General features: G+C 57.7%; 1 protein-coding gene across 9 annotated transcripts; it reads left to right on the top strand.

The window, feature by feature from the left end:
* TLE3 (TLE family member 3, transcriptional corepressor) lies at window positions 1-27,952 on the top strand. 9 transcript variants are annotated; one of them, XM_051796873.1, is made up of 21 exons: window positions 1-184; window positions 644-786; window positions 919-1,019; window positions 1,108-1,171; window positions 2,063-2,107; window positions 10,498-10,560; window positions 10,938-11,042; window positions 16,912-17,113; window positions 18,538-18,554; window positions 21,114-21,251; window positions 21,676-21,726; window positions 21,862-22,017; window positions 22,107-22,239; window positions 22,850-23,046; window positions 23,650-23,726; window positions 23,920-24,169; window positions 24,825-25,072; window positions 25,541-25,688; window positions 26,398-26,548; window positions 27,130-27,206; window positions 27,433-27,952. In XM_051796873.1, exons 2-21 carry the CDS (start codon window positions 763-765, stop codon window positions 27,538-27,540), a joined length of 2,355 nt encoding a protein of 784 aa, XP_051652833.1. In that variant the 5' UTR covers window positions 1-184; window positions 644-762; the 3' UTR covers window positions 27,541-27,952. The 9 variants fall into 9 exon arrangements, with proteins under 9 accessions (XP_051652833.1, XP_051652834.1, XP_051652832.1 ...); XM_051796874.1 differs by having other exon boundaries at window positions 16,909-17,113; window positions 22,850-23,031; XM_051796872.1 differs by having other exon boundaries at window positions 16,909-17,113.
* Window positions 27,953-27,957: the final 5 nt, after the last annotated feature.

Here is a 27,957-nt window from a genome sequence, read left to right as displayed (position 1 = left end):
GGGCGCTGTGGCCGCACCGCGTGCTCGGCGCTGCCGCCCCGCTCCGGCCCCGCTCCGCGACCCCCGCGCCCGCCATGGCCCCCGCGCCCACCGCCGGCCCCGCGGGACGCAGCTGAACGGCCGCCCCCGGGCGGGGGGATCCGCTCGCACTTCGCATGTCCGCGGCGCCCGGGAAGTCGGATGTGTACGGCCTTCCTCCCCCTCCTCCTCTCCTCCATGGCCGTCGTGCTCCGGCGTTAGTTCCTGGCTTTGCTTCCCCTTCTCCCGGCCGCAGGAATACCGCGGGACCATCCTCCCGCCGCCGCGTTGTTGTTGTCGCTGTGGCTTTTTCGTCTATTTATTTTTTTTCTTTTTTTTTGGGGTGATTTTGCTTTTTTTTTTTTTTTTTCCGACAGCGAGTGCCGGAAGGAGGGGGGGGTGAGGAAGCGGAGGCCCGCGGAGCGCGGCGGCCGGGGGGGGTCGGCACCTGGCCCCGGCGGTGCGGGGCTGGGCTCGGCTCCGCGGGCGCCTCCCCGGCGGTGCGGGGCCGGGGTGGGGGGGGGTGTGTGCGGGGGGGAACCGGCCGAGCCCGCTTCCCCCCCCACCCCCTCCGCCCTCCCTCCTCCGCCCCCCGCACGGACTTTCCTCTCGTCCCTTTGTTCAGTTCTCGGCCTCTCCGGGAGCGCTCCGAGCCCGGCGGGCAGCAGCGGCAGCACCGCACGTCGCGATCGCCGTAGCGAGGCACGGCACGGCTCGTCCCAGTGACCGCGCCCCAGCCCGGCCATGTACCCCCAGGGCCGGCACCCGGTGAGTCCCGGTACCCCCCTCCCGACCCCCCTCCCGCACCCCCAATACCTCCTCCCGGCTCCCTCCCGCCGTATCCCCCCGGTAAGACCCCCCCGCACTCCCCGGTAACCGACCCCCGGTCCCCCCCCGCAGGCTCCGCACCAGCCGGGCCAACCGGGCTTCAAATTCACCGTGGCCGAGTCCTGCGACCGGATCAAGGACGAGTTCCAGTTCCTGCAGGCCCAGTACCACAGGTGAGCCCGGGGGGACCCCCGGCTGCCCCCCCCGCCCCGCCCGCCCCCCCGCCCGCAGGGTCTCACCCTCCGCTCTCCCCCCCCCCAGCCTCAAAGTGGAGTATGACAAGCTGGCGAACGAGAAGACCGAAATGCAGCGCCATTACGTTATGGTGAGAGACTTTAATCAGATTTCGGATCAGCCTGTAAATGTCATTAGCTGGGAGCCTGCGGACGGGGGGGACCGGGGGACCCCCCCCGGGACGGGCACTGCCTGCCCGGGGACCCCCGGAGGCGCTGGGGGGGTGCCCGGTGCCAGGCGCACGGAGCCCCAGACGGCTGGAAGCGCAATCCCAAGTTTCCTGTTAACCCCTTTATAGCGCTCCGGGGGGGCTGAGGGGGGGTTGGAGCAGCGCCCCCGGGCTCCGGGGGGGTCCCTCGGCGTGATGGGGGTCCCCCCCTTGCTGCTCCGAGGCGCGGGGTGAGGCCACCCGGGAGCCATCCCAGCTCACCCCGCTCATCCTTCCCGAGGGAAATGGGCTCTTTTGTTGCCTCAGATCCCTCTTTTTTTAGCCAAATGTGCGTCGCGGGGCCCCCAGGTGGGCTCGGTTGGGTTTCTCCTGGGTTCAGCAGGATCCAGCACCCCCTTTCCCAGCGGCTCCCGGGGCTCCCAGCAGCTCCATTGGCCCCTGGGGGGGGGGGGGAATAAATCCACCCCCCCAGTGAGAAGCTGGAATTTTGGCCAGACTCCGGGCTGTACCTGTTCTGCCAGGGCTGAGCAGACGCCTGTCACCCAGCTCTGCGCCTCTTTGTTTTTCTAAGTAGCTTAGGAGGAGAAAACAGGAGTCAAAAGGAGTGTCCCCTTGTTAAGTGCCTGCCAGTTAAACCCATAAACATCTGCTTATTATAAGGTGTAATTTCCTTGGCTACCAGTGCTTTAAGCCCAGTTTTGACCAGGATGCTTTTTGGTAATGACCTTATGCAAATACCTTCTGTGAAGTTAATTCAAATTCTTCTTGGCTCTTTTCTTTAATTGAATTTATTTGTATGTTTTTATTCCCCAGTACTACGAAATGTCCTACGGTTTGAACATTGAAATGCACAAACAGGTGAGTAATTTCCAGGGGGGGAAGTTGGGATTGATTGATCTCCTGTTGCCCTTTTCCTCAACCCGAGGTAAAATGGGCCCTGATTGCACTAAATAGGGAATAAGTGCTGAAGGCAGGGATGTGACTCCAGGTGGGAATCCCGTGGCCTGGCAGTTGAATTGGGAACTGCAGGTTGTTGGCAGGTTGGTGTTTTGTCTGTGCTGCTGAGAAATTCGGGTTTTAAGCGGAGTGTTTATGCGGAGGGGTGAGAACAGCCTTGCCTTCCGTGCTGGGATGTCGGTACCTGGAATAGCGCGTTCCCAAAACTGGGAAAACACTGATGTGTGCTGCGATTGCCTCTGGTTGTGTTGTTGGTACAACAGGACTGTTTCTAAGGTCATACCCTGATCTCCTCCGTGCTGTAGCGTGAGACTGAGGAGAGAATTATCTCCAGGGCTCCGATAGCTTACGGTGTGTTGCTCAATGTCACGGATTTGTCTTTGCATCTGGGAAATGAAGCAATGTTTGGGGTTGGTTGTTTTTTTTTTTTTTTTTCTCCCTTCCAGTCTCCTCTAATATGTAACTTGCCTGAAGGAAAAAATAGAGAAGGCCCCAGCAGAATGTGGTGTGGTACCTTGATAAGATTATCGTTAAAGAGCCTAAAGGCTGCGCACATGATGGTAAAACTTAAAGGAATAAAGTTATTATTGAGATTAGACCTGATTATTTGTGCTGCTGCTGCTTACTGGTTTTAGAAGGAGTTCTAATTAAGAACTTAAGGCAGATAGGAGTTGACATCAACTTTGCCGCTCGCAAATCAGCCCCATTCAACTCCAAAGTGGTTTTGCTTAATAGCAGCATCGCCCTCCTCTAGGAAGCGTCGCTGGGAGCTGATGAAATGCAAAGCAGCGTCTCTGAATCTGCCTCTCTTTTCTTCCCTTTGCCTTTCTGCGGCGCAGTCACAGGGCAACGAAAATAATTCCTGCTTAGTCTTCAGTTTTTTTAAAAATATCTTCTCCCGTGCAGATAATCCCGACTCCTCGCCCGCTCTCCGTGGCTCTGCCTGGACCCAGGCGGGGCAGGGCAGCCCTGGGGGGCTGCGAGGGGCCGGGACCCCTGTGCTGGGGGAGGCCTCGGGCACGGTTTGGCCTGGGCAGGTCAGGAATCCCCCAGAAGGCAAGGGGTTTGTGTAGGCCCGTGGTGGAATCCCGCGAGGAGGGGACGGTTGTCCAGAGGGACACGGACCCTGCGGCCGCTTCAGCGACGCCCCGAGGGACTGGAGTGATGCCCGAGGGATGGAGTGACCCTGGAGGCACTGCAGTAACGTGAACACGGGTTCTTTGGGGAGAGGAAGTGCCTCTTCCCAGCCGGTTGCTCGGTGTTGAACGGCTCCACTCTGGGTGATGCTGGGAGATGCTGGAATAATGCACGGAGATGTTGGGCTTGTTCTCTCCATGGAAGCTTTGGAAGGAGTTGCCGTTCCTGAGGTGTGCAGTGTGTTTTCCCACCGGTCCGTGGATGGAACCCAAGGGATCAGCGAGGTCTGGCACCCTTGGGAGGTGCAGGTGGATCACCCCATCCTCCGCTCCGCCGACCGTGACCACGTGGGGTGTCTTCCCTTGATGTGTCCGTGGTGGTTTTGGGGGGTGACTGAGGAGCCCCGGAATTCCCAGGGCTGGGTTTGTGCCCTGGGAGTTGCTGGGTGGTGGTGGCGGCCCGGGAGGCCCGGCGTGGTCCATGTGCTTCGCTGGGGGCTTTGCAGGGGAGCGGATAAATCCCGTCCGGATGGTTCCAGGCTGTGCCGAGCATCCCTGCCCGCTCCCGGTGACATGTGCTGCGTGCCGGGCTCGGCGAAGTTCGGGAGGCGAAGCCGCCTCGTTATTTAATTGACAGCAAAGCGCGCGGGGCCGGAGGAAAACAAAGCCCCGCGAGCTGCTCCCGGCGGCGCTTCCAGGCGAAAATGGGGCGAGAGGGAGCGGCGGGATGGGGGAGCCGGACCGCAGCGGGGGCCTGCCGAGGGTTTTCCCCCTCTTTCGGGCCGCAGCATCCCCCTGAAAGGCATCCCTGCCCGCAGCATCCCCCCGCAAGGCATCCCGCTAATTGCGGCGTGGTCCTGCCTGCATCTGGTTGAGGGTGGCTGGTCCTGAACAAACAAGTTTATCAGCTGACCTGTTTAGCGGTTGACTTGTGTTTATCTGCACACAATCAAGTAGACTGAAGTGCTTGAATTATTCATGCAGTGTCCTGCCCTCCAGACTTGACTGCTTGTGATTACATCTGCTCCAGACAAACATTGATGGATACTTCATCTTTAAGCAAAAGGGGATTGTCTGTCTGTGGGCTTATATAACAGATTATCTCTTCTACGCTGAATATTAAGTGTGTGCATATGTGGCTGCGTGTGGGGTTGTTGTGTTGTTTTGTTTTTTTTTTTTTCCTTCCCCCCTTTCTTCTCGTTTTGTTTCTTGTTAAGTAAAAAAATGTACTTTCATAAACAACTCCATATGCAAGGAAATATTTAGGAAGTGACTTGGTTGCAGTGAATCGCTCCTTACATCAGTCTTCCTGCTGAACTAAGCTCCCTTACCCGGGCTCAGCTTTCTTAAACCCGAGTCCAATCATGAGTTTTCCTTTGAAACCCCGGCAAAACTTTTTTTTTTTTTTTTTTTTTTCCCCTTCTTAGGGCTAATTGATTTTTCCAAAAGAAACTTTGCTTCCCCTGTTGGCTTTGCATTGTTTCTGTGCAGATCTCCGTGGATAATCGCCGACTGCAATAACCATTCCAAAAGAAAAACTAATTTTGCGTGGGGAAACGGGACACCTCGGAGGACAGAACCTTTGTGCTGGGTTTTATTTCTTTTTATGGCTGAGAACCCTCCACATAAGCACTTCTTGTTTTCGTGCTTAAACACTTAATGCTTGGAACAAACCTAAACCCCCCTGACACTTCCAGGGAAGAGAGGCAGGGTTTTTTTTTTTTTTCTCTAGAATATTCTAGGAACACAATATACTTTCTGTCATGCTCGTTAGCGAGGAGTGCCAGGTAATAATTTGCTAAATACTTCAGAAGCCGAGTAATTTGTTAGCTCTGCTCTCAGGTCTCCTAAGGTAGAAGGGAATATTGTCAGAGCTTCACCTCTCCCTCCCCTCGGCTCTGCAGGTGGATTTTTGGGGGTGCTGGGTGCCTTTTGGGGCTCTGAGTGGGCTTTGCCCCCCATATCCCGGTTGCTGGTGGTAATTCTGTAATGAGGGGTTGTGTCCTGCCCCTCCACCCCCCCTCCTGATTTAATTCTCATCAGCCTGGCTCTCCACTTTGCTAATAACGATAGCAGCCACAAATAGCTTTCAACATGCCATTGACAGCCCGGTTGGAGAGAGCACTTGAAATAGTGGTAGACAGCTGAAAGTACCCATAATTGTGCGCCGGAGTGAGAACCACACTGCTCAAGGGCCTTATTTTCATGTGCTTAAAGAGACAATATCCTGGTTTCAACAAATGCTGCTGGTGCTTCACGGCTGGTGTGATTTACTCCTGCTTCTCCCTCCGCCCTCTGCCAGGGAGGAGGTTTGGGGGGGCTATACAGCACGGGGGGGTGTGTCCTGGAGTGCCTAAAGGAGGGCTGGGGGGTCCAGACCCGTCTTGGAAACAGTACTGGGGGGATGTGTGGAGGGATCTGTGGTTTGGGAGCCCAGGAGAAGCTGGGGGCTCCTGGGTGGCAGTGTTGTGTGATGGTGAGATGGTGCTGGTGCCACGTTCTGCATCCCACAGACCATCACCTTTGGCAGCCCCACCAACCCCACTGCTCCAGTGGTGTGTTTGTATATTTATACATGTGCGTGTTTATACATTTGCACTTCCCCAGGGCAGTGGGCACGGCCCCAAGGCTGCCAGAGCTCCAGGAGCGTTTGGACAACGCTCTGAGGGACAGGGTGGGATTGTTGGGGTGTCTATGTAGGGCCAGGAGTTGGACTGGATATTCTTATGGGTCCCTTCCAGCTCAGGATAGTCTGTGATATAGATATGTATGTTTTGGGGTGTTTTCCAAGAGGAGGAAGGGCAGTGCTGTGTGTTCATCCCTTCTCTTCATTCTTCATCCTGACATATAAATCCATAAACAAGGGCAGGTGGAACTGGGGCTGCTGTGGCCCAAAATCTGTTCTGAGGCTCTGTCTGCCATGGCCTGGTGTGCACTGCTGTGATTCCCTTCCCTACAGAGGTTTGGGGTGCTTTGTGCAGGATGTCTTGGGGTGCTTTGTGCAGGGTCTTTGGGGGTGTTCCCCTCAGAGTGGTGGTTGTGGGGCTGTTTTATGAGGCACCTCCATCCTCCCGAGGACTGGGAGCCCAGAAGGGGTTTGGATCCCATCCTGTGCCATGGAGGAATGCTGGGACCAGCCTGGGGGTGCATCCCCAGGGCTGGGGCATCCCTGCAGCTCCTGTTTTCCTCCTCGGCTGTGTCCAAGGCTGATGTATTTTGGCTCCATCACCCGGAGCAGTATCCGTGGGGTATCATGCAGGACCCCCCAGCTTCCAGCCTGGAATTCTGCACTCCTGTGCTCTGGGTCATTTCTGAGGCAGCTCCTTTCAGCCCTGCTCTGTGACTGACGGGCCACAGGGTTATTTTTAAACTTCCCTCTGCCACATCCAGGTGTAAAGACGAGCGGCCGTGGGGCCGGAGCTGCTGGGCAGAGCCAGCCCCGAGCTATTTAACACCATGCCAGCCTGTTCCTGCTCCCAGAGCCCCATCCTGCCTCCTGACAGGCTGCCAGGAGCAGCTCCTTGTGCCCTCCAGAGCTCTAGGTGCCGGTGGTGGCTCTGGCCATTTTAAGAGCGGGTGGGGTGACAGGACCCAGCGGTCCCTCTCTTGATTTATCACCAGTGCAAATGTTTTCTCTGGTTTCCCCCTCCGTGCTGGTGAAACACCAGCCCAGAAGTGTTTCTGCTCAGGCAGGAGGTCAGATTCTTGGCAGGGGCAGGGGGTGATGGGGGGTTAGTGGAGGATTTCAGGTTCTCCAACCTCTTGCCCTTTTTAACGCCCATCAGCATCTCTGTGCCCGGGTGAGTGTCCCTGAAGGTGCTCCCACGGACCCCGGGAGAGGCACCCAGCACCCACTGAGCACCTCCCGTGGGGGTTTGGGGGGGTGGGTACCTCTCCTGGGCGCTCCCCAGGGTGTTTTATCCCCACTCATTTGCAGCTGTGGTCCAGGGAAGATGCAGGGCATCGGAAGGGGATGCAGAGCCTGGGATTGCCATGGCAACCTGCCGTGGGGAATGGAGGTTTTTCTTGGCAGGACCAGCTCGGGGGGGCTCGGGGGGCTCTGTCACTCTGGGAAGGTGATGAATGAGCCCTGTTATGGGGAAGGTGTTGGGCATGAAGCCCTTCCCTGTTCCCGACGTGCCGGAGGATCCCCTTTCGCTCCCGATTAAACTTTTAATGGGGACAACCAGAGTTTAATATTCTGTGCAATGGGAAAAGTTAAAGTGAACAAATATTTAAAGACTGTTGAATCTCATGTTCGCAGGAAACCTCACGGTTGTAAACATAATATTTTGGACATCTAATATCTTTCTGCTCACTGAGTCCCATGTGGGAAGTCTCTCCCTTTGCGGAAAATCTTTGTTTGAAGTTTGGGCAGAAGTGGATTTAAATGTGGAGGAGATGGGTTGTTGTGAGCCTGGACCGTGTGATTCCCGGGGAAAACCCAGCACCTTCCCTTCCTCCTCCCTGCCATCAGCCTGTTTGGGTGCTGTATTTTTCCTGTCACACCGACCCCACCCCTGCGACGCAGCCCGGGGAAGCTCGTGCTGGCACCGCTGTTTTCACCTCAAATAAGGATGGAATTTGTTCTGGAACTCACAGGAGCAGCAGCCGGGCTTGTCGCATCCAGAATCCAATGGGCTTCAGCTGAAGGAATAAATATTTAATGGAGCTGCAGTCTATATATAATCTAATCGATGCCTCAGTGCCAAAAAGCCTTCAAAGAGCTTTTGCTCTGCCCGGGCAGCGCGTGGTGGGAGCGCTGGGCTGGCTGGTGGCACACGCGGTGCCAGCCTGGCTCCTTCGGACACGGTGCTGTGGCTGGGCTGGATTTGGGCAGTTTCAGCTTCCAGCCCCATTTTTGGGGTGCAGAGTGGTCCTGGGGTGATGTGTGAGTGTGAGGTGGTTAAACACTTGTGCTGGCCAGAGCCTGTTCCTCGGGGCAGGGATCTCGCGCTGTCACGACAGTGAAGTGTCGCTGCAGTGACAGGACAAGGGGAATGGCTTCCCACTGCCAGAGGGCAGGGTTAGATGGGATTTTGGGAAGGAATTCTTCCCTGTGAGGGTGGTGAGGCCCTGGCACAGGTTGCCCAGAGAAACTGTGGCTGCCCCATCCCTGGAAGTGTCCAAGGCCAGGTTGGACGGGGCTTGGAGCAACCTGGGCTAGTGGAAGGTGTCCCTGCCCATGGCAGGGGGTGGGACTGGATAATGTTTAGGCTCCCTTCCCACCCAAACCATTCCAGGATTCCATGAGCCCCAGCTGCCTCCTGATCTGTGCATCCTCACGTTGGGGTCCGTGATAATCCTGGTGACTGGTGTAGCTGTAGCTGGGGGTACCTGAGTCCAACCCCTGGTCACCTCCTGGTGCTCCTGCCTTGGCACGGTGTGCCAGCACGTTCTCCTGCTCTCTGGAATTGCTAATTAAAGCATGAGGTGTAACCCAATCACTGGGGTGCTTTCAGAGAAGAGGATGGCCAGAAATATCCCTGTGGCTCAGCAGCCAAAAGCAGCAGTGGGGGGTGTGTGGGGACCCCTCGGAGCAGGACCCCGAGTTCTGGGGTCTGTGGGGTTGTTCCCTCCATGGGGGTGGCTCAAGACTGGGGGAGAGCAGGGTTTTCCTGGTGTCTCCTTGCTTATGGTCATCCTGGGAATGTCGGTTGTGCCTGTTGGGTTGGTCTTGTAGTCACAGCAGTGTGACCTGGCCATCACCCAGCTCCTCCCAGCAAGGGCTGAGTGTCTGTTGGGCATTTGCTCCCAAACTGTGATATTTGGGGATTTTCCTTGCAGTACTTGAGAGCTGGGCTGGATGGGCTTCGAAAGCCAAGCTGCTATAGGACCCATCCTCAGGGCTGAGCTGTGGGATCAGGAAGGTGAAGCTTTGGGATGGCAGGGATGGATTTGGGGGGCACAGAGGGGGCTCTCTGAGGGGGAGTGACTGCTGGCTGCCTCGGGAAGAGGCCCCTTGCCAAGAGGGAGGCTGGAGCGAGCCCAGGTTAATCACTTGTGTTATTGATAACGAGCTGCTCGGGGCTGTCGGAAGGAATTTCTGGGTGTTTGATTCCCTGCCAGCCTCGGCCCAGCCATTGTTGTGGCTCTGGATCCTCGGCTGCTCCGGCCCTGTTTGACTTGGAGCAGGAGCTGTTTTCACAGCTGCCCTGGCGGAGCAGCCGAGTTAACCCTTGGGAGCTGAGTGATCCCAGGGTAACCCTTGGGAGCTGAGTGATCCCAGGGTAACCCTTGGGAGCTGAGTGATCCCAGGGTAACCTTTGGGAGCTGAGTGATCTTGTGTTAACCCTTGGGAACTGAGTGATCCCAGGGTAACCCTTGGAAGCTGAGTGATCCCAGGATAACCCTTGGGAGCTGAGTGATCTTGTGTTAACCCTTGGGAGCTGAGTGATCCTGGTGGGAGCTGGGAGAGCCTGGCAGGAGCGTCTGTGGCGTGTGTGGGAGGGTGGCACCTTCCAGCTCTGGGCTGGGGGCATCCCTCCAGGAAAACAGCATTCCCAGTTAATTATTCCCACAGTTATCAGCACAGTTGGTTGTTACAGTCCCAATAGCTCAGTGGAGCTGGTGGTGGGTCTGGGTTGTTCCTGAGTGGGATGTGAGGATGGGGAAGGGAACACCACCAGCTTCATGTGGGGTGGGCAGAGGGCAGAGCAGGGACCCCCAGACCTCACTGGTGTCTCTGCCAGGGTTTCTCCTGGAGAAACTCAACACCCACCACAGTGCCAGGAGTGGGAGGTGATGGCAAGGGCCACCAAAAACTGGATTTTCTGGGATCCAGCCCCCAGCAGCTGCTCCAAGGATGAGGAGCTGTGCCAGTGCTATGTTTTCATGAAGCCAGGGAAGTGCAGGGTGGTGCAGCACTGCTGGGGCTGGTCCGTGACACTCATCCCATGATGGGAAGGGGCCTCAAGTGTCCCAGGGCAGCAGGGATGTGTCCCTGTGCTGCTGTGCTTGAAGGTGCTTTTATTGCATCTGTTGGGAGCTGCTGCTTCCACTTGGAGGGGTGGGAGGGGACGGGAATGGGTTATGTGGGAAGGGACGTGGAGGGGCACAGGGAGGGGATGCACAGCACTGCTCTGGGGAGCCTCGAGCTGTCTGTGGGAGGCTGTTTGGTGCTGACTGTTGGGTTTTCTTCTTCCTTTTTTTCAGACAGAAATTGCTAAAAGACTGAATACAATTTTAGCCCAGATCATGCCTTTTCTGTCACAAGAGGTAAGGAAGTTTTCACACCCTGGGTGGGGAGTTGCTGCTTCTCCCAGGGGGGTTTCCCCAGGCGGGCAGTGCTGGGGTCCCTCGTGGGTCCCTGGGGGTGGGGGGCTGAGTGAGAAACGGGGTTCAGATCCTCCATGTGCATTGGAAAACCCTTGGGATGGGGGAAAGCTGGGCCCTGTGAAGGGGCTTGGGGGTCTCCAAAAAGGCTCTGAGGGGCTTCTCCACCCCTCTGCACCCCGTGGAGCTGGGAGGTGCTCCCGGGCATGAGCAAAATAGAGCCCAACAGAGGGGTGAGCATCTCTGGAGGGGGGGTCCTGCCCCTGGGCTGGTCCCCCTATGCCCAGCTCTGACCTGGCCCTGCCCCTCTGTCCCTGCAGCACCAACAGCAAGTGGCACAGGCTGTTGAACGTGCCAAGCAAGTGACAATGACGGAGTTGAATGCTATCATCGGGGTACGTGGACTTCCCAATCTGCCTCTCACCGTGTGTATACCCCTTTTATTCCTATCATTTACCATAACCAGAGGCAATCCTGCGCTCAGGAGGGATAAAGCAGGGCAGCTCACACCCCCCCCAGCCATCCCATGGCCCCTCCAAATGACCAAAACTCCCCCAGTCTGGCATTGAGTGAGACAAGGGGTGGAATCTCCACCTCCTGCCACCTCCCGGGTGCTGGTGCAGCTCCAGGAGCCTCCAGCGACCAAATTGGGTGTTCCCCATGGTCTGGGCAGTGTTTGGGGTGCAGAGCAGGACCCAGCAGCCCTCACAGACCCCCTGAGCCCAGGCTTGTCTCTGCTGGGCTGTTGGTGTGGAATGTGCTGTGCCCTTGGCAGGGTTGTTGTCCCATGCATTGGTGACCCGCTCCCGCTGGCCGGGCTCTCTCTCGCAGACCTCGGGGGGGGTTAATTTGAGGATTAACCATTTTTATTGTTTCTTTAATTGATGTCACAGTCTCAGTCCTGCAGCAAACCTGCTCCTCACCCTGGGGCATCGGTGTCCCCCTCCAGCATCCCGGGCAGGTGGCTCCAGAGCTCCTCTGGCTTTAGGTCTTTGTTTTCCAGAAAATGCTCATTTTTAATGCTCTTTTTTTTTTTTTTTAATAACTATTTGCACTTCTTAAGCTACAAGGATCTTTATAATTCTTTGCACTTAACCTGCTCTTCTCTACATTTTTCTGTGTTTTGTGGGTAGCACCAAAGGTAGAATTGGGCTCTGAGCTGCTGCAGTCTCTGGGGATGAGGAAAGGTTCGGTAGCAGATGGATCCCTGGTGGTGGGGTTGGTGGCTCTTGGGAAGTGGCCCAGGGATGGGAGCTGAGTTTTGGGGTGGCAGGCAGCACTGTGGAGCGCTGGGAGGTGAGCAGAGACAGGGAGGAGGGAGCCCATGGCTTTGATGAGCTGCTTGGAGCCGCAGGCAGGAGCCCCCGGCAGCTGGAGGCAGATATTGGAATTCAATTAAGGTGAATGAGCAGGGCCCGTGACCCCCATTTCCGAGGTAATTGCTTCCTTGGATCAGAGCGAGTGCCTCCTGTCATTAAGCAGCCAGCCCAGCCGTTTAATCGCTTTCCTGACGAACTTTCAGCAGGAATTATGGGCATCTCCTCCCGCCGTGGCTTGTTGGGGAGGGACACGGTGCTGGCAGGAGGCTGGTGGGCAATTCCACATCCTTCCATGGCTTGTAGGGGAGGCCAGAGCTCGTCCTGGAGCTGTGGAGCTGGTTTGGGTGCCGGGTCTGTGCTCAGGTGCCCCTCAAGGCACAAAACCCCAACAGTTTTTGGGTTTTTCCCCTGAAAAAACTGCACATGCCAGTTTGTTATTGGAGGGTTGCTGCTGGCAGGAGGGTGGTGGGTGATTCCATGTCTTGTAGAGGAGGTTCCAGGCTCATCCCAGAGCTTTGGAGGTGGTTTGGGTGGCGGGTCTGTGCTGCTGCACCTGCTCTGGTGCCCCTGAGACACCAAACCCAGAGGATTTGGGGTTCTTTTCTCTCCCCTCTGTGCATGGAGTGGTTTGTTATTGTAGGGCTGCTGCTGACAGGAAGGTGACGAGTGATTCCATGTCCTTCCATGCCTTATAGAGGAGGTTCCAAGCTCACCCTGGAGATGTGGAGCTTGGTCTGTGCCGCTGCACCTGCTCAGGTGCCCCCAAGGCACCAAACCCAGAGGATTTGGGGTTCTTTTTCCTCCCCTCGTTGCACACAGGGGTTTGTTATTGTAGGGTTGCTCATGTGGACACATCCCTTGTGTTTGTTTGCTCTCCTGGTGGGTGAGGGCAGCACTGGGGTGTGCACAGCCCCACCCCTGTGTCCCTGGGGATCCCGTGTCCCTGGGGATGGGTGGCCCTGCTGTCCCAACCCTCCCACCACGGGGAGCCCTCCCAGACTGCCCCAGCCCCAGTGCAGGCGCTGCCTCACACAAAAACCCACCAAATCAGGAAAACATTTTTTTTTTTCGCCCCTTTTGAGGTCAAGAACTGTTAATTTTATGCATCTAGGCCATTGTCTCACAGTTCCTCTGCTTCAGGCTTGTGTGAAATTGAGCCCTTGATTTGGTTATAGCTCTGGAAATGATTAGACTACTTTACTAAATTTAACGCAAGTGGTGAACTTAAGTGGTGAACCATTAAATCGGTGAACAAAGGCATGAAGCATGATGTACATAATCCAATTAAAGCCACTCCACGGACCAGATATTCCTTGCCAGCTTTCTCCTAAATTTATAACCTCTTCATATCTTCCCCATCTTTGGCTGGCACGTGCTGAGGGACCCCAGGAGGAAGGAGACCTCTCGGTGTCTGTGCGTCCCTCTTGGCTCCCGCTGCCACCCCGGGTTGGGTTTGCAGGGTCTTTATCCTCTGCCAGCTGCTGTCCTGGGACATGTGGGGACATGGATCCGTTCTGGGGTCCTGCCAGCAGATGAGGAGCCCCAGGGGAGTGTCCTGAGCAGGTCTGAGCTTGTGGTTCAGCCGGGGAGGTGTTGGGAGGGTCCCTGGTTCTGAAAGGCTGCTCCGGGTCCTTGTGCTGCGTCACTCGTTGACCAGGACCTTGATCCCTGTCCTGTCCCTGCCATCAGCACCCAGCCGTGGGTGCTGGGGAGTTTTTGGGAGCCCAAAGATCTCCTGCATCCAGCCCATTCCTGGGATATTTGCAGCAAGCCCTCACATGGTGTGCTTTTAAAAACAACCTTTTCCAGGGTTGGAATAAGGGCCGGGGAGGGAAGTTGGGCTTTCCAGCGGAGGACACCGAGCGAGCACCACCCCTGTGCCGTGGTGGAGTCCCACGGGGCCTCCAGGATGTTATTCCTGAGGAATGTGCATCGACTGCTCCATGGGCTGAAGAAGAAACGCAGCCATGGAGTCCCAGGCGGGCTTTGTGCCACTCCATGGAGTCTCCAGGATGTTATTCCCGAGGGATGTGCATCAGTGGCGTGGCGCGGATGGGAAGGACGGCGGAGGGAGCTGGGAGCGGAGCCTGGGGATCCTCCAGCACCACCCGGAGATGTGCACTGGGCCTGTTGGCTCATCCTCTTCTCCTTGCCCCGGGAGTGATCCAGCTGGGACACGGCTCCTTCAGCGGTGCCGGGATGGAGCTGTGCAGCCCCGAGGTGGGATCTTGGCTACTCCGTGGAGCTGCAGTGCTGGATGGAGGGACAAGGCTTCCCTTGTCCCACATGGACTTCCCACATGGATTCTGCTCGCCGGTTCCTGCTGCCAGAGGAACACCTTTCAGTGTTATTTTGGGCCACAGTGGGATGTTGTGTCCTGACCTTGGTTTCCACGCCCCCCCGGAGTGGGGCTGCTGTGAGGGGCTGTTCCCGCAGCTCACGGAGCCCTTGGATGGATTTATTTGTTGACAGCCTAAAGAAAAGGAAGAAAAACCAGTTTCCTGCTGTGCTGGAGGGTGAGGCTCTGGGTGCTGAGCATCCTGCTCGGGGTGCTGCTGTGTCACTGTGGTGGAGCTGTGTTGTCCCCTGGGGCTGTGCTGGGGCCGTGATCCCCATCGTCACCCCGGGAGTGGAGTGTTGCTGCCTGGATCCAGGATTTCCACGAGACCACATCCCTTTTTTGGGGCTCCTGGGTGAAAAGCTGCTGGGATGAGTTAAGCCACGCAGATGTTTAAGGTGGAGGTTGGAGACTGCTGAGGATAAAACGTTGGATCTCGGTGTGTTCCGGCCCTGCAGGGATGGGCACCCCTGGAGAGCCTGCAGGAGAGGAATGTGCTGTGCTGGAAAACCATCTGGGACCATTCTCTGGGTGATGTTCTCAAACAATGGCCAGCCCTGCCTCTCGCTTCAGTGGGTGGAAATCACATGGAATTGGGATTGCGAGGAGCCTCATTGATTTCAGGAAGAGCTGAGGATCTGTTCCACTTGCTTTGGTGTTGGAGGGATGGTCTTGGAGTTACTGAGGGAATCACCCCTCGTGGTGCCCCCTCACCCCACCAGCTCTCCTTGTAGGAGGACACTCCTGGAATGGTGATCCTGAGGATGTTTCCTGTCCTTGCCCTGCGGATGGAGCAGCCTGGGAGAAGCTTCCAGCTCCTGCTTTTTGAGGGCACAGTGATTTATGCTTTTCCTATACCAGAGGCCTAATTGCCTTCTCCATTTGGCTTCTGCCCCAGCCGGGACCTCGGTGCTGCCTGGAAGAAGCTGTTTGGAGATTATGCAGCTCCTGCCTTCGGCTCCCACCCTGGATCTCATCCTGGCCGAGGATTTCCCTCTCCATCACAGCCCTGGGAAGGCTCCCACCTCCCCTGCCCCAGCGAGGGGCTGCTCCACCCCACTGTGCCTGCAGTGTGACAGCCAGGCCCACCTTCTGCTGCCCCAGGATGGGTCCCTCTATGGGCAGTGGGTGGGAGCTGTTCCCATGAAGACTTGGCTTTGGTGTGGGAAAACTTACCACAGAATCCTGGGATGGTTTGGCTTGGAAGAGACGTTAAAGCTTATCCAGTTCCACCCTCTGCCCTGGGCAGGGACACCTTCCATAGCCCAGGCCATGTCCAGCCTGGCCTTGGACACTTCCAGGGATGTGGGACACCTGGGGGTGTCTTCTTCCAGTTCTGCTGGAAATGTCCATGATGGAACTGCTGGAATCATGGAGTGCTCCGTACCTGGGGATGTTTTTGGTGTATTCCTGCTGGTGTCCCTGGAGCTGGGCAGGGTGGCAGCAGGTCCTGCTGTTTGCCCGTGCCCTTTGGGGGCCCTGGGCAGGACACAGGTCGGTGCTTGGTGACGCTGAGGACGAATCCTGAGCCGAGGTGGTCGTGGGGATCTGGAGGAGTCTGGGAGGCTCCACTGCAGCTCAGGTGTCCCCTCCCAGCCCCTGATTCCTGCTGCTGCCCAGCTGTGACTTCACTGGGAGCTATGGGGTGCTGCCCGAGGGGCCGTGGGTGCAGGCAGGAGGGTCCCAGACAGGAGTGCCAGCTCCAAGACCCTTCTGGCTGGACCAGGGGCGTCCTGGGAGCGGAGGAGCTGCGGGAGGGGGGGCCTGGGGACTCCTGGAAGCAGCTCCACGGATTTCAGCAGGTTTTCTTCCAAGTTTGTGTTTGAAATAGAATCGCTGGGGATGTGTTTGGTTTTCCTTTCCTCTCCCCAGAGCTGTAGTTGAGCTTTTTGCAGCTGTAATGGAGCAGGGAATCAATCCCCATGGCTGGATGAGTGTGTGCTGGGATGGCTGGGACTCAGGGCTCCCAAAACACCCCTGGGAGCAGCTGGGAGCTGTCCCAGCTGGGCTGCAGCTCCCTGTGTGTGTGCCAGGGAATGTGGGGGTGATGCCCAGCCCTGTGGTGGAGTTGGGGGGTTCCCTCCATGATTTATCCAGTACAAGGAACAGCCAGTGATGTCGGAAGGGGTCGGGAGCACAGGATGGTGGGATGGGACCGGGGCACTATGTGGGCATTTTCTTCTCCCCTTCAAACACCTTAAAGCTGGTCCTGAGTAAATTAGCAAAACTTGCTTTCCTGAGGTGTCTGGGAGGATCCTGGCTGCTGGAATTTTCTCTGTCTGGCTGGTTTGGCCTCTGCACTCTGGCCAGGGCTACTCTGGGTGGGATTCCTGTATTTCTTTTTTGCTTTTACCTGCTGAAAGCCCCAAACTAACCAGGTCTGCAGCAGTGCCGTGTTCCTGTGACTGAGGGACGATGCCGGGGCGGGTGTGCCACGCGTGCACTCCTGACGTGGGCATCGTGCCTGGGCACCCTCTGGCCCTCCTGCTAACGGGGATTCTCCTTCCAGGTGTCCCAGCGGGGCGGCTCCCAGGACATCACCCCGGGACACCGGGAATGTCCCTTCCCGGCACCGCTCGGTGCCCCCAGTGCCCCCCAGTGCCCCTCCCCGGCTCACTGGTGCTTTCATTGCAGCAGCAGCAGCTCCAGGCCCAGCACCTCTCCCACGCCGCCCACGGGCCCCCGGTCCAGCTGCCGCCACATCCCTCGGGGCTCCAACCGCCGGGAATTCCGCCGGTCACCGGCACCAGCTCGGGGCTGCTGGCCCTCGGAGCCCTGGGCAGCCAGGCCCACCTTGCTGTCAAGGATGAGAAGAACCACCATGACCTGGACCACAGAGGTGAGAGCGAGGGGCCGGGGGGCTGCTCCTCTCTGCGTCCACTGGTGCTGGAACTCATGGAATCATCCTGGAATGGCGTGGGTGGGAAGGGAGCTTAAAATCCAGTCTCACCCCCTGCCATGGGCAGGGACACCTTCCACCAGCCCAGGTTGCTCCAAGCCGCGTCCAACCTGGCCTTGAACACTTCCAGGGATGGGGCAGCCACAGCTTCTCTGGGTAACCTGTGTCAGGGCCTCACTTCCTTCCCAATATCCATCTAACCCTGTCCTGTGTCAGTGGGAAGCCATTCCCCTTGTCCTGTCCCTCAATCCCTTGTCCCCAGTCCCTCTCCAGCTCTCCTGGAGCCCCTTTAGGCCCTGCAAGGGGCTCTCAGGTCTCCCTGGAGCTTTCTCTTCTCCAGGTGAACCCCCCCATCTCTCCCAGCCTGGCTCCAGAGCAGAGGGGCTCCAGCCCTTGGAACATGTCTGTGGCCTCCTCTGGACTCTCTCCAGCAGCTCCACATCCTTCTGATATTGGGGGCAGCACCCTGACCCACACACAGCTCTGCTCCCACCTCCCCACCCCTCTGGACTGTGGGCTTCAGGCCATGGGATTGTGCTTTTAGGGATGCAGTTTTCCCTAAATGATGCTCAACCTTTGTTGAAGTCTCGCTGCAGTTCAGCGGTGCCTCAATGGGGAAGCAGCTTCCTCCTCCTCCTCCTCCTCCTCCTCCTCCTCCTCCTCTGTTCACCCCCAAACTCAGGGTTTTTTTTCTAATTATTAGTGATCAGACAGCTTTTTAGAAGATAAAATGATGTATGATTCCAGGTGCAAATGAGCAGTATTCAATATTTCCCTGGCAAATCCCCTTATCCCCAGACATGGAAGGATTTGGGATATTTCCCCCTCATTCCCGTTTGCAGGGCAGGTACCAGCAGCCCCTCTGAGCTGTCAGGCTCTGCTGCGAGCTTGGGGATGTTTTTCCTCCCTGAGAAAACAGTGAGACAAAATTATCCAAAGCAATTTATCCAGTTATGATTCTTTTCCTGCATGGACTCAGATTGCCAGGAGATCCCAGGGAAAATGGGGCTGTTGGGCACAGATTAATGGCTGAACCACGTTGTGCTGCCGACGGGACTGTCGGAGGTTGTGACTTCGGGGACAAGCACCAGAGGCTGCTGCCATTCCCTTTGGATTCGGGGCATTTCCAGCTGTGCTTTGCCAAATAAATCACAGGGACAAAAGGAAAGGGGCAGGAGGCAGCAGGGGCTGGATGAACAGGGGGATTTTAAAGCCAGAGAGAGCCCAGATAGGGCTTGAGTTAAGAGCATGAGGAGCTTCTTGGTTTATTTTCTGGTTTGAGATTTAATTCTAACTTGCTTTATTTCTCTGTCTCCTCTTTATTTTGGCTGTGACCTCACCTCTGCCCCGACATCTCCTGACAGAGCGAGACTCAAGTGCAGTAAGTCCCATTGCCTCCTTTTCCCCCCAGTTTTTGGTGGCTCCATGGTTTTGTTTTCTTTATCCCTTCAAACCCCATTTTGTAGGTGGGAGCTCTGGGGCTGCCTTTTGCACAGGTCTTATTAAATAATAAAAACCAGGCAGTGCAAAGCTCCCACCCTGCCTGGAAGAGCTGTGCTGGGATGAGTGGGGTCACCTGGTTCTGAGGTCTGGGTTAAATCTCTTTGCTTGTGGCAGAGCCTCATGGTTGGGTTTTGAGTGAGCCCAGTCAGCTCCAAAATCCTTTGAGTGACTGGGACAGCTGTTTTATTCCTGATCACTCTCCCATTATCTTGGGTCATCTCATCTGCTGGGGTGGTTTGGTTATTACACCATGTTAAGTCAGACTTGGAGGGTCAAGCAGTTCCCAAACCACCTGAATCCCTGGATTTTGGAGGGCACCTGTGCCTCTGTCCGTGTCCCTGACGCCTCAGGGTGGGTTCTGGTTTCCCTGGAGCAGGGATGGGGAGGCAGTGAGGATATGGAGGGGGGAGCTGCCCTCTCCATGCAGTGGGGCCCAACTGGACCCCCCAGCCCTGGTGTACACAACACCTCTGGCTCAGGGAAATGAGACATCAGAAGGAATTTCTCCACATGGTGTGACCCTTGGGAATGGTCCTGTGTGCAGGGCCAGGAGTTGGGACTCCATGATCCCTGTGGGTCCTTCCCAGCTGAGCATATTCTGGGATTCATGGAAAGGGCTGTCAAGCACTGCAATGGGAGGTGGTGGAGTCCCCACCCCTGGAGGTGTCCAAGGAAGGCCTGGCCGTGGCCCTCAGTGCTGTGGGCTGGGGGACAAGGTGGGCACCAGGCAGAGGGTGGACTCGGTGATCCCGGAGGTCTCTCCCAACCCCGGCGATTCCGTGTGAAAAGCTGCCAGGACAAAGCCCGGCTGAGCCTCGGCTTTGCAGCGATTTCCTGCCATCCCCGAGCCCACAAATGGGCCTTTTGAGAGCCGGGGGCGGGCGGGAAGGAAAGTGCTATTTAAGGGGGGAGAGGGGAATTGGGCATCATTAACCCGCTCCTCGGGCGGGCAGGGGGCCGTCGGAGGTGGGAAGGTTCCCGATCCATAAGCCCGGAGCCGGGATGTTCCCGGGGGAGGTTTAATGCGCCGTAATCAGCGTTAGTCATTCATATTTTCCCCAGCCTTTGCCTGTGCAATAAAAAATATTTAGTTCCTTGGCGCCGGGCCAGCGGCGGCGCTGAATGGATCGATGCCTCTAAATGCTTGACATGATTCTCCGGGAGCTGCGAGGGTTTTCAGCATGACTGCCTGGGAAGAAAGAGCTCGGTGTTATCCAAAGCTGCTTACTGGGGACCGAGGAGAAACATGAACTGCTTTAGTTCTCCCTTTCAGCCGGGGAAGAAAGGCAGGCACAGCAGCTTAGGGAGCGTTGCTGCTTAGCGGGGCTGGCAGGCTCGGGGAGGGTGGGGGGTTTCTCCTGCTGCTCCCAGGAACTGAGGGCAAAGGAAGCTGGGATGTGGGGAAGGGGCTGCGCCATGGGGGGATGTGGGATCAGGGCCGGGCATCCTCTGGCGCTCGTGAGGTGGTTTTGTGCTGCCATTTTTGCTCCCAGCATTCAAAGGGCTTTCCTGGGAATGTCGGCGTCTCCCGGGTTGTGCTGCTTGAAGCAGGGACAGAAGCCCCCACAGGCTCTGGGCTCTGCTGCTCCTGGTCATGTGGGTTTTCTGGGATATTTTGTGGATGTCCTTTGGCTCAGCTGCTGGTGCCAGAGCCAGGATGCAGCAGTTCCTTTGTTCCTTCTGGATGAGGCCTCCCGGCTCTGCCAGTGCCAGAGGAAGCACCCATGGGCTCTGGGGCTTTCCTGGGAATGCTGGATCTCCTGGGCTTCACTGCTCGAAGCAAGGACAGAAGCCCCCCTGAGCAGGGCATCCCTGTGGACCCTGGGCTGTGGTGCTCCTGGTCACGTGGGTTTTCCTGGATGCTTTTTGGATGCCCCTTGGCTTGGCAGAGCTCAGCTGCTGATGTTGGGAATGGGATGCAGCGGTTCCTTTGCTCCTCCTGGATGAGGGCCCCCAGCTCTGCTGATGCCCATCCATGGTACCACCCCTTGTGCAAAGTCCTTCCCCTGCCCCGGGCTGGGGTGAAGCTCCTGTTCTCCCATGGGGAGCACAGGATGAGGGAGATGGGGCTGATTTTAGGGAGCACAGCTTTTCCCCACTCTGCACTCCCCAGTTCCCACTGGTGAATCCCAGTGAGGACTGGGAGCTGCTGGAGTTTCCCACATCTCCCTCCCAGGGTTTGCCTTTTTAGCAACAACCACCTCCTCCATTTTTCCTGCTGTGCTTTTGCAGTGAAGAGGTTCAGGTGTCCATGAGCAGCCTCACAGCATTCCCAGGGCTCACAGTGAGGGTGGTGTCCGATCCTGTCACCTGCATCCTGTTCCCTGCTCCCTCGGGAGCCACGGGGTCTCACCGTGCTGCTGGTGCAGGGCTGTATGTGGCACCTTCTAAGCTGCTGCTCATGAAGTCCTAATTCCCTCTGTTTCCAACTTCAAAGCTTCTTGTGGCATTGCAGAATAATTCCGTGTCGCCCTCGGAGAGCCTGAGAGCCAGCGAGAAGCACCGGAGCTCCACGGATTACAGCATCGACTCCAAGAAGCGGAAAGCGGAGGAGAAGGACAGCATGAGCCGATATGTGAGTGACAGGGGACACGGGGAGCCCCGGGGACACCACCAGGCAGGACCTGGGGTGGGAGGCAGCGGGTTTGGGTGACGTTTTCCAGGTATGGAGTGGGTCATAGAAACATGGAATCAGTTAGGTTGGAAAAGCCCTCTGAGACAATCAAGTCCAGCTGTCCCCCAGCACTGCCAAAGCCACCACTAACAGTGTCCCCAAGTGCTGCATCCACATGGCTTTTAAATCCCTCTAGGGATGGGGACTCCATCGCTGCCCTGGGCAGCCTGGTCCAATGCCTGACCACCCTTTCAGGGAAGAAATTTTCCCTAATACCCCCCATAAGTGTCCTGGTGCTGTGGAGGGATGGTTCAGCTCCTCAGGGGGGTGCCCCCACCCCAGTTTTTGGGGCTCTCTGCGGGGTGTGACTGGCTTTGTGTTCCAGGACAGCGATGGTGACAAGAGCGATGACCTGGTGGTCGACGTCTCCAACGAGGTGAGTCCTTGTGGGCAAATCTGCCCCTCTGCCCGTGCCATGGGGGGGGTTTGGGGGTGATGCCTTAGGGGCCTCCTGGAATGGAGGAGCCGGAGGGAGCCACAGGGGATTCCAAGGCTTTCTCCTGCCCCACAGGATCCCGCCACCCCCCGGGTCAGCCCGGCCCACTCGCCCCCGGAGAACGGCCTGGACAAAGCCCGCGGGCTGAAGAAGGGGGACGCTCCCAACAGCCCGGCCTCGGTCGCCTCCTCCAGCAGCACTCCCTCCTCCAAGACTAAAGACCTGGGCCACGTACGTCCCGTGCCCTGCCGGGGCTCGCTGGGGGCTGGGGGTGCCGGCGCTCGGACCTCATCCCTTGTCTCCCATCCCTTCTCCCCCAGAACGACAAGTCGTCGACGCCCGGGCTCAAGTCGAACACTCCGACGCCGCGGAACGACGCGCCCACCCCGGGCACCAGCAGCACCCCGGGGCTGCGGCCCATGCCCGGCAAGCCCACCGGCATGGACCCCCTGGGTGGGTACCAGCCCAGGGTCACTGCTGTCCCCAGCATGGCTCCAGCTCATCCCCATCCGTGGGAAACAGCAGCCTGGGGGGGATCAGGTTTATGGGGGGCCTAATCCGGGTCTGACTGGAGTGGTCCCTGTGTCAGAGGTGGGGTGAGGAGGGAGGCCCAGCCATTGCAGCTCTGGGATGAGAGGACATCTGGACGTGAGGTGGGATTAGCTCGGTTGGTCAGAGCAGGGTGCTGGTAACAGGAAGATTGTGGCTTCAGTCCCTGCGTGGGCCATTCACTGAAGAGTTGGACTTGATGATCCTCGTGGGTCCCTTCCAGCTCAGAATATTCTGTGATCTGTGACGTGGCTTCAAGCTGTGCCAGGGAAGGCCTGGGTTGAAAAGCAGCAATGAATTTCTTCATTGGCAGGGGCTGCCCAGGGAGGTGGCGGAGTCCCCATCCCTGGAGGCGTTCAGGGAATGACTGGGCGTGGCACTCAGTGCTCTGGGCTGGGGAGGGCAAGGCAGTGATGGGTCACAGGTTGGACTGGGTGACCTCAGGGGTCTTTCCCCCCCTGGCTGACCCCGTGGCCGCGCTCCCCGCCCTGACCGTGTCCCGTCCCTCCCGCAGCCTCGGCCCTGCGCACGCCCATCTCCATCGCGGGCTCCTACGCCGCCCCCTTCGCCATGATGGGGCACCACGAGATGAACGGGTCCCTCACCAGCCCCGGCGCCTACGCGGGGCTGCACAACCTCCCCCCGCAGATGAGCGCGGCCGCCGCCGCCGCCGCCGCCTACGGCCGGTCACCAATGGTGAGCTTTGGAGCTGTACGTAGCACTTTTAGCTCCTTTTCTCAACGGTGGGGAGGGCTGGGGAGGGTTTGGGGGGGACTCCCCTAGCTCAGCTGGGAAATTGAGGCTCCTTCTCCTCAAAACAAGCCGTCTTTTATATCAGCTGCCGTTAAAGGGGGCTGGGGGTGGAGATGCCTCCCCGTGGGGGAATGTGCATGTGCTCCTACGTTGGGGTTCCTCCTTCCAGTTACTCAGCCCCCTTCCCATTACTCTCACTAAATTCTTGATCCCATGTTTTAAGGCAAAACAAGTCAAACCAAGAAGTAAAACACTACCATTAATGCAGAGATGGGGGTTTCTGCAGCCAGAGTGCTGAGCACGACTTGGCTGCTCCTGTCCCTGGGGGTTTGAGGACAGCACGGGGAGGGGGAGCATGTCCCACCCTGCTCCTCACAGCCCCAAAACCTTTGGCTAATTCCTCAGTTTTCCCCCTTTTGCCAGGGGAATAATAACAATTAGCTCTTGAGCAGCAGGGGAAAAGAGGGAGCTGCTCAGTGTCCCGTGGGCTCGTGGGTGGGAAGGTGTTTGGTGTGCCCAGCTCGTGTCCGGCCTCACCCGTGTCCGTGTGTCTCTCGGCAGGTTGGTTTTGACCCACACCCACCCATGCGAGCCCCCGGCCTGCCCTCCAGCCTGGCCTCCATCCCCGGGGGGAAACCGTAAGCCCCTTTTGGTTTTTTATGGATTTGGGGGGGGATCAGTGCGGGCGGGAGGGAGGTGAATCCTTCGCCCAGGGCTGGGTTCAGCCAAGCCCCCGGTCGGGGCACAGCGTGGCAGCCACACCACAAAGCCACCCGCTGCCCCCCGTGAAACCTCCCCCTCTGGGCTGACCCCCGTGCCCTCCCGTGGCAGAGCCTACTCGTTCCACGTGAGCGCCGACGGGCAGATGCAGCCGGTGCCGTTCCCGCACGACGCGCTGGCGGGGCCCGGCATCCCCCGGCACGCGCGGCAGATCAACACGCTGAGCCACGGCGAGGTGGTGTGCGCCGTCACCATCAGCAACCCCACCCGGCACGTCTACACCGGCGGCAAGGGCTGCGTCAAGATCTGGGACATCAGCCAGCCCGGCAGCAAGAGCCCCATCTCCCAGCTCGACTGCCTGGTAAGGGGCTGGGGCGAGACCTGGGGGGTCCTGCTGCTCCCAGGCGTGTGTCCCCTCCTCCCCCACCTCTAATGCCATTAGTCATCTTCTTCCCATTGACATCAACATCTCTTCCCAACATTGCCATCTATTTTTCCTCTTCTCCCCCTGTTACCATCCCTTTCCTCTTCCCTGTTACCGTTTGTACCCCCATTACCATCTTTTTCTTCTTCCCATCACATCTTTGCCCCTCTTAATGTCTCTTTTCCTCTTCCCCCTTTAACATCTTTTCCTCTTTCCCCCTTTAACAAACATCTTTTCCTCTTTCCCCCTTTAACATCTTTTCCTCTTTCCCCCTTTAACGTCTCTTTTCCTCTTTCCCCCTTAATGTCTCTTTTCCTCTTCCCCCTTTAACATCTGCTTTCCTCTTCCCCCTTTATCGTCTCTTTTCCTCTTTCCCCCTTTAACGCCTCTTTTCCTCTTCCCCTGTCATCCTCCCTTTCCTCTTCTCCCTTATCACCATCTCTTTTTCCTCTTTTCTTGTCGCCCTCCCTTTTCCTCCTCACCCCCTTTAACGTACCTCTCCTCTTCCCCATTAACATCTCTTTCCTTTTCCCCTCTCCCCCCATCCACACCTGCTCCCCGTCCCCCCCGTGACCACACCTTTCCCCCCCAGAACAGGGATAACTACATCCGCTCCTGCAAGCTGCTCCCTGACGGCCGCACGCTGATCGTGGGGGGCGAGGCCAGCACGCTGACCATCTGGGACCTGGCGTCGCCCACGCCCCGCATCAAGGCCGAGCTCACCTCCTCGGCCCCCGCCTGCTACGCCCTGGCCATCAGCCCCGACGCCAAAGTCTGCTTCTCCTGCTGCAGCGACGGCAACATCGCCGTGTGGGACCTGCACAACCAGACCCTCGTCAGGTGAGCGGCGTCTGCTCGGCGTCGGGGCCTTCCTGGGTGTGCTCTGCTGGGAGGAGCTCAGGGATCCTGGAATGGTTTGGGTTGGAAGCGCATCTTAAAGCTCATCTTAAAGCTCATCTCGGTCCACTCTCCTGCCATGGGCAGGGACACCTTCCACCAGCCCAGGTTGCTCCAAGCCCCGTCCAACCTGGCCTTGGGCACTTCCAGGGATGGGGCAGCCACAGTTGATATGGAATGATGGCAGGAACGCTCTCTTGGTGCTGCACCATCCATCTTGTGGTGCTCATCTTTAAGCAAGCCCAGTGCACTTCATGCTGCAGCTCCTCAGCAAAGGATGCTCCTGGATGGATTTCCAGGCGTGTTTGCTGTGGATAAGACTCACAAATGACGTCTGAGCACCTTGAACCAACCTCCGTGCTTTTCCTAGCGTTCCCTGTGCAGATTTCCGTATTTTTTTCTGGTTCACAGGCAATTCCAAGGCCACACAGACGGTGCCAGCTGCATAGACATCTCCCACGATGGTACGAAGTTGTGGACGGGGGGCCTGGACAACACGGTGCGTTCCTGGGACCTGCGGGAAGGGCGGCAGCTCCAGCAGCACGACTTCACCTCCCAGGTAACGGGCTGGGCACGGCCTGGCCCTGCCATGCAGAGACCCCACGGAGGGGTTTATCCCTCCATGGAAAGCAGGGCAGCTTGTTTGGCAGCTGGATCATGTGGGGCTGTGGGAGGGGGCTTTTCCTGCTGGGAAAATGGCCCTGTTGGCCCTGAGCGTGGCTGTTCCTGCTGTGTTTGGTGGAACCCAGGAGTGTCGGAGGCAGTAGGAGCCGTGGGGCTCCCTGGATCTGGTTTCAGCTTCTCTGTCCTCATTTCTCCATCCCTGCACAATCAGGCTGCCATTAGGAAGGCAGCACTTCCCATGGGATAGCTGTGGATGTAACAGGTTTCTGTGGGTGCCCTGTGGATGGGGTGGCTGCAGGGATCAGGATCCTGCCTCCTCCAGCAGACCCTCCCAGAGCCCTGATCCAGAGGGGCAAAGCTGGAATCTCGATTCCATTTGGCAAGTGCAGCAGCATCCAGGGGGCTGGAGCCATCCCGGCATTCACAGCTCATGTGGCTGCTCCAAACACATGGATGTGCCTCTCCAAACCTGCCGCCCCAGTCTGGGGCTGCCCAGCAACCTCCACCCTTGCCATAGATCCCAGAGTGGCTGGATTGGAAGGGACCTTGAAGCCCCTCTGGTTCCAGCCCTCCCTGGGGGCTGTGGGCAGAGCTGGCGGGCGCAGCCCCCCCTGAGCATCCCCGTGTCCCACTTCCCGCTGCAGATCTTCTCCCTGGGGTACTGCCCGACGGGCGAGTGGCTGGCAGTGGGCATGGAGAGCAGCAATGTGGAGGTGCTGCACCACACCAAGCCCGACAAGTACCAGCTGCACCTCCACGAGAGCTGTGTCCTCTCCCTCAAGTTCGCCTACTGCGGTAAGCGGCTCCCGCCCGGAGCTCCGTCCCTTTGGGGGTGGGTGGGGATCATGGAATGGTTGGGCTCGGGAGGGACCTTAATGAACATCCACTCCCACCCCCTGCCACGGGCAGGGACACCTTCCACTAGACCAGGTTGCTCCAAGCCATGTCCAGCCCGGCCTGGAACGCTTCCGGGGATGGGAAACAGGGATGCCCACGAGGAAGGGATGGTGCATGGAATGGTGGGGGGGGCTGAACAAGGATGTTTCCAGTAGGATCCATCCCGTGGATGATGCATTTGGGGGGTATCTCCATAAAACCACCCCAGCTGTGGTCGCCAGTGGCCACGTGGCATCGTGGGAGGTTGCAGGGAAGCAGCACCTGCCCCGTGTGACTGCTGGGATGTGTCCCAGTGGAGAGGGGCTGGACAAGCCTCTCTGGGGAATCTCCAGATTTTCCCATTTCTCCAGAATGGCCACTTTCTAAGGTCAAACAGCCAGAAGCCTGTGGGACAGGGAGAGGTTGGCCCCGGGATCTGTCTGTAGGGGTGGCAATGGCAGTGTTTGTGCAACTGCTGACACCGTGTTTCCTGGGAACAGGGAAATGGTTTGTGAGCACTGGGAAAGACAACCTGCTCAACGCCTGGAGGACGCCCTACGGAGCGAGCATCTTCCAGGTAGGAGCCTCTTGGGAAGGGCAAGGAATGAGGGCTACACCCAGACCCCCTCTTGGTGTGATGCCTGGGGCTACCAGCCCTGGAGAGAGGGAGGATCCTCTTGGGGTGGCCGGGTGGGTGCCCAGCCTGTGGGATGCGGTGATGCCACCGGCGTGGAATGGCGCTTGGCGAGCCAGGGAAACCAAAGTGACGGGTGCTCTCCCCTCCTCCTTCCCCCTTTTCCCAGTCCAAGGAATCCTCGTCCGTCTTAAGTTGTGACATTTCAGCGGATGACAAGTACATCGTCACGGGCTCTGGTGACAAGAAGGCCACAGTCTACGAGGTCATCTACTGAGCGTGGAGTTTCTGGGAGGGCTGGCAGCTCCCGGCCCCGCAGGACTCGGGAAGCAGCGGGGGATGCCACGGGGTGGCCCAGGGACCGTGCCCGCTCCGAGGGGGCTCTGCCCGGCGTCCGCCACACACGGATTTATTTGGAGATCTGCGACTCTGGCACACGTTGGAGCCCTTAAACGGATGTTTCTTTGGTTTTTAGGGTCGTGGGGTTTCTTTTGATTTTTTTTTTTTTAATTTTTTTTTTTTTTTTTTTTTGGTTTCCCGGTTCTTTCCGTCTGCGCTTTGGTGGCACTATAAAGGACTCCTTTTTTTTATCGTGACTTTTTTTTTTTGTTTTTGTTTTGTTTTGTGCAGCCTTGCATAAGACTTGTGAAAAGTGTAAATACCGGACTAGTAAATAGCGTTGAAGGGGGGTCCC

This window comes from Manacus candei, unplaced genomic scaffold (genome assembly GCF_025592945.1).
Source record: "Manacus candei isolate 608988 ecotype Guabito, Panama unplaced genomic scaffold, ASM2559294v1 h1tg000046l, whole genome shotgun sequence".
Lineage (NCBI taxonomy): Eukaryota > Metazoa > Chordata > Aves > Passeriformes > Pipridae > Manacus > Manacus candei.
Note: the sequence above shows the minus strand (reverse complement) of the source record. Positions and strands in the feature narration are given on the sequence as shown.

What these genes read in the sequence shown, in the direction of transcription:
- TLE3 (XM_051796872.1), top strand. Translation starts at nt 763, where the DNA reads ATGTACCCCCAGGGCCGGCACCCG. An exon ending in TGCAGCGCCATTACGTTATG is followed by an intron (nt 1,172 to 2,062) that starts GTGAGAGACTTT and finishes TTTATTCCCCAG; the next exon opens with TACTACGAAATGTCCTACGG. An exon ending in TCCATCCCCGGGGGGAAACC is followed by an intron (nt 23,727 to 23,919) that starts GTAAGCCCCTTT and finishes CTCCCGTGGCAG; the next exon opens with AGCCTACTCGTTCCACGTGA.